The sequence below is a fragment of the Littorina saxatilis genome, linkage group LG8, assembly GCF_037325665.1.
Source record: "Littorina saxatilis isolate snail1 linkage group LG8, US_GU_Lsax_2.0, whole genome shotgun sequence".
Lineage (NCBI taxonomy): Eukaryota > Metazoa > Mollusca > Gastropoda > Littorinimorpha > Littorinidae > Littorina > Littorina saxatilis.
Window position 1 is genome coordinate 30,542,928 of NC_090252.1, and position 5,000 is coordinate 30,547,927.

At 47.2% G+C, this 5,000-nt stretch overlaps 1 protein-coding gene and 1 long non-coding RNA gene across 2 annotated transcripts in view; both read left to right on the top strand.

The window, feature by feature from the left end:
• The window catches only part of LOC138973272 (uncharacterized), a 253,426-nt gene that overhangs the window by 231,983 nt on the left and 16,443 nt on the right, over window positions 1–5,000 (top strand). The gene's annotated exons all lie outside the window — the stretch shown is intronic.
• The window catches only part of LOC138973267 (serine-rich adhesin for platelets-like), a 17,971-nt gene that overhangs the window by 624 nt on the left and 12,347 nt on the right, over window positions 1–5,000 (top strand). The window contains exon 1 of the mRNA XM_070345988.1: window positions 1–2,002. This exon is cut by the window's left edge and continues 624 nt beyond it. Coding sequence (XP_070202089.1) covers window positions 1–2,002 — 2,002 coding nt within the window. The remainder of the gene's footprint in view (window positions 2,003–5,000) is intronic.

Here is a 5,000-nt window from a genome sequence, read left to right on the forward strand (position 1 = left end):
CACGAGTCACGCAACCGTCATGGCCGACCCAAGACAGAACACAGGGCAGAACTACAACAGCGGCAAAAAGAAACAGTCCATCCACAAAACCCTCGTCTCAGTTATGGGCAAATTCCCTGGCACCAACCACAAAAACAAATCCGTGGAAGACATCACTGAGGTCGAAACTCACATAGACGGAACTCAGTCCAACATTGAACATCGACCTAAGAGAGGGTTCCGGGGTGGGGCGTCTGCCCTTGTAGAACTCTTCCAACAGGGTAACGCTGACGGACCTGGGAACGTTGGAACAGGAGTTAACTCTGTGGGGGCGAGTTACGGTGAGCAGGGGGTATCTGGGGGAACCAGAAACTCCACAGAAACGACGCACATTGTGCCCGCTGTGGATCGTACTTCTTCTACCACTGCTGATAATAGAGTCGCAGCAGTGAAGACTCCAACCAACACAGGAGTTACCAGTTCACAAACGGCTACCGGAACTCTTAAGATCCAGAATCACCCGTCTTCAACAGAAGGCGCTTCTACGCCGAAATCATCGAGTGGAAACGCGTCCAAGTCTTCAGAAGGAAACACTGTCATGCCAAAGTCGCCACCACCGTCATCAGTGAAGAGTATGGAAGCCTCAACCGTCGTTGCTGTTGACACAAATGATGGGGATGCTGCTGTTGACAATATGAGCGACTTGGATATCGATTCCATGAACACTCTCCGAGAGTTTGAGTCTGTGATAGAGAAGATCGCCAGCCAGACCGACCTGAGCGGTGGGTGGGGGGCACAAGACACCAAGGCCTTTGCCAACCCCAGCATACATCATGTCGGTGAAGGAACACGAGGCAGGGGAGAATCACGAGGGTCTCACATTGGGCAGAAACATAGTTCCAAATCGCCGCCTCCGGTGGCGCCCAAAAGAAGTCACAAACAGCAAAATAATGGACCTCGGTCTCCTAAAAGTCCGCAACCTGCAAGTCAGCAGACTTCAGATCACCAGCCAGAAATTTCACAAGATTTATCTAGGCAGGACCAGGAGAACGAGACCAGCACAACGGGAGGGCACACGTCTCCCAAAGCACCAACACGGAATCTCAAAGCGTCCGGAGTGTCAATTTCTCCACCAGGAAAGCTCAACACCAGACGACCCATGTCTGAACTTGTCTGGGCCCAGCCTGGTTCCCCGTTATCGGTCCCAAGCGAGAACTACGACAATGGCTGCAGCTCCCCAGGCGTGCCTCAGAATCAGTCTACACCGAAACCTTCCTCGTCTGCGCCGTCAGAGCCGATTTCTTCATCGAGTTCAGTACCTGCGCAAGCTCAGCCAAGTCAGGATGAAGCAAGGAAGAATTCAACTTCAGGCCAAGCATCGACAACTTCAGCATCATCATCACCACTGAAAACGTCACCGAAAAGCGAAAAACAAACCACAGCCACATCACAGCAACTAGCGACACCACGTGGCGTGTCAACCCTTCCACCAACATCTCCAACCCAACCCAGCCCAAACTCTTTCAGCTCAACCCCGTCGACGAAAGTCTACCCAAACATCTATCCTCAATTGTCTCAAGACCTTTCAGCTACAACACCAACACCAGCAAAGGTACAAGCAGCCGTAGCAGCATCAAGAACACCAGAAGGGCCGCAAGCAGCAGTTAAAGCACCAAGAACAGCAGAATTGTCACAAGCAGCAGTAACAGCATCACCAAGAACTCCAGAAATGCAAGAAGACGACGAAGAGCTCTGCTGCTACAATCACAGAGAGAGGCCCCCGCAACGTTACTGCAATGATCACAACCAGGCCATCTGCTTGGAGTGCGCTTTCGAGCTGCACAGGAGTTGTCGCGACGTAGAAGTGTTGGAAGCGGCGGCCAGGGGGCGCCGTGACGAGCTGGAGAAGCTGTGTGAGGGCATGCTGATGCTGAAGGCAGAGTGGGAATGCGTGCTGTCCGAGGTGGAGAGACACCAGGGCAAGCTGGACGAAGAGAAGGCCAAGACGTTGACTGCCATTGAGGTGAGTGTTGAAGTGGGAGTGTGTGTGTTGGGGTGGGGTGAGGTGTATGTTTGTGTTGGGTGTAAGTGTGCGTGGGGGCGGGGGACGTGTGTGTGTGTGTGTGTGTGTGTGTGTGTGTGTGTGTGTGAGTGTAGATGTGTGTGTGTGTGTGTTTGTGTGTTTGTGTGTGTGTGTGTGTGTGTGTCTGTGTGTCTGTGTGTGTCTGTGTGTCTGTCTGTCTGTCTGCCTGACATTGTGTATGTTTTGTGTGCGTATGTGTGTGTGAGTGGGGGGGGGGGGCGTTTGCCTGTCGGTCTATATATCTGTCTTTGTGTGTCTGTCCGTCCGTCCGTCTGTCTGTCTGTCGTTCTGTCACTTCGTCAGACTGAAAGGTAGATCTTTTTCGCGCAGACATGCTAGTGCCTTATCACCCTTCGTGTATACACGAAAACCAAACTCTGACGAAAAAGGTTCTGTAACAATCCATATCAGACTTGAGTCTGATAAAGATAATCTTTGGCATGCATTACCCCAAATATGGAGTATGACTGCCAACAATAGCGAGGAAGGGGCGGGAGGGGGCAGCTACACACGTACAACTCCACTCCGACCAACATAAATACAGGTGGGAGCTGCAACACAACAAACGCACGAAAACTACGAAGAAGGGTGGGCTTCTTTCCTCCGTTCAGCCCACCAAGCGAGATGCGCTAAGCTCTAACCAAAGCCCACGATTGTAGTGGACAGTGTTAGCGTGTGTCTGACAGGACGAGGGGGAGAGAGTCGCGGTAGGTCGTTGAAACTTCGCTGCGGGTATTGGGAAGAGATAGCTAAAACTCTGACATTCATCGAGAAAGTGTTATGTACTCTGGTGTGAACTCGGGTAGCACGTGTCTGTCCGTATTGACTGACAGTAGGGAGTGGGGAGTGTTAGCATAGTTCAAGCGTTTCAAGGTGACTGAGAAGAATTTAGTTGAGACCTTAGTTTTGCTAGATGTGTACACAACTTACTTCTTTCATGATGCTTTAATACATTCGTCAGTGTTTCGTGTGTGGGTTTACTGATATCGTTGGCAAGTGTTAGTATAGCTCAAGCATTTCAAGGTGACTGCAAGTAAGCTGAGAAAAGAATTGAGCTGAAGCCTGAGTTTTGCGAAGTTGTACACCGCTTACGTCATTATTGATACTTTAATAAATTCGTCAGTGTGTTGTGTGATGGTTGACTGACATCGTTGGCGAATTTTAGTGTTGCAGGAATGTTTCAAGGTAACTGATAATAAGCGGAGAAAAGAATTGAGCTGAAGCCTAAGTTTTCAATCAATCAATCAATCAATGAGGCTTATATCGCGCATATTCCGTGGGTACAGTTCTAGGCGCTCTGCAGTGATGCCGTGTGAGATGAAATTTTATACGGCCAGTAATTGCAGCCATTTCGGCGCATATTTACCTTTCACGGCCTATTATTCCAAGTCACACGGGTATAGGTAGACAATTATTAACTGTGCCTAAGCAATTTTTGCCAGGAAAGACCCTTTTGTCAATCGTGGGATCTTTAACGTGCACACCCAATGTAGTGTACACGGGGGGGAGTTCGGACACCGAAGAGAGTCTGCACACAAATTTGACTCTGAAATAAAGTTCCGCCGAACCTGGGATCGAACTTACGCTGACAGCGGCCAACTGAATACAAATCCAGCGCGCTACCAACTGAGCTATATCCCCGCCCCAGTACAGTTGTACACCGCTTACGTCATTCTTGATACTTTAATACATGCGTCAGTATGTTGCGTGTCTTTTGATTGACAGCGATGGTGAATACGAGTAGTATTTCACGCACATTTCAAGCAGATAAGAATTAGGGTAGAAATAGAATTAAGTCGAGGCCTTCGTTTGAAAAGTTAGATATTTTAATAATCGAATTCATTCGTCAGTATTTATTTCAAAGGTTGTACATCGTTATTGTCATTCTTGATACTTGATGCTTTTATTAAAACTTTTTGTGTGTAAATTGACTGACAGCGGTAGCGAATGCTAGTATATAAATACTACCCGTCATAACAAAAGCTAGGCAGATGCGTTTGAGTATACAGATCATCGTAATGATGCCGTTTATTGTAGAACGGGTAATATATATATATATATATCCCATGACCTCCCTTCTTTGTCTCTGTTACTTCAGTATGGGTATATATGTTGTATTTTTATAGCTCAATAAATACATCATGGACTCAAAAAAATATATGATAGTGCAGATTCCGATTTGGGCGAAGAACTACTTTGCTCCCGACCTTTGACCTCGCGCCGAACAATGTGACACATTTGTATGAAGTTCCAAAATCGTATTGCACGGCTCAGAAAACCATATCAGTTGCACGCAAAAATGAATCTCAGAACTGATCTGATGTATGAGATGCAATAAGCAAACGTTTCTTTCATTATGAAAGCAATGCAGGTGGGAAAAAACGAACATTCAACTTACAAGATAACCAGATGCTAGCGAACCAAAACAAAAACACGAGTACCCTCCCCTTGCTTCGTTAGCAGACGACTTTTGAGAATCTGTCAGACCGTCCTTACCTGGCACGGTTGGGCTTCGCTATCATCAGCTGTTTCACGTGTTTTGCGAGCAAGTCTACTCTTTTGCCTGGCTCTGCAGTAAGTCCACATTGGCGATGAAGGTATCTAAGAACTTAACATGTGTGTATTTTTCCGTAATCCAGTCATATTCTTTCAAAATGCAATCAAGCGGCGGTGACAGACTTGGGTCCTGTTTTCATCGCATCAATACCAGTTTAGGTTCATGCAAACACACTCGCAAAACAGTTTATCATGTAGATACATTTCAAATAGGGAGCAAATGGTTAAATCTACATATGTGTTCCCTAAAATTTGCTTCTCTGTCAATAAGACTAATTGTATAATAATGCGTTCGAAAAAAACAACGTGGAATCGATTCTGAATCGAGTCGAGTAAGCCAAATGGGGGCCAAACCGGTTTCCCCGTTCCGCCGACCTGAAAC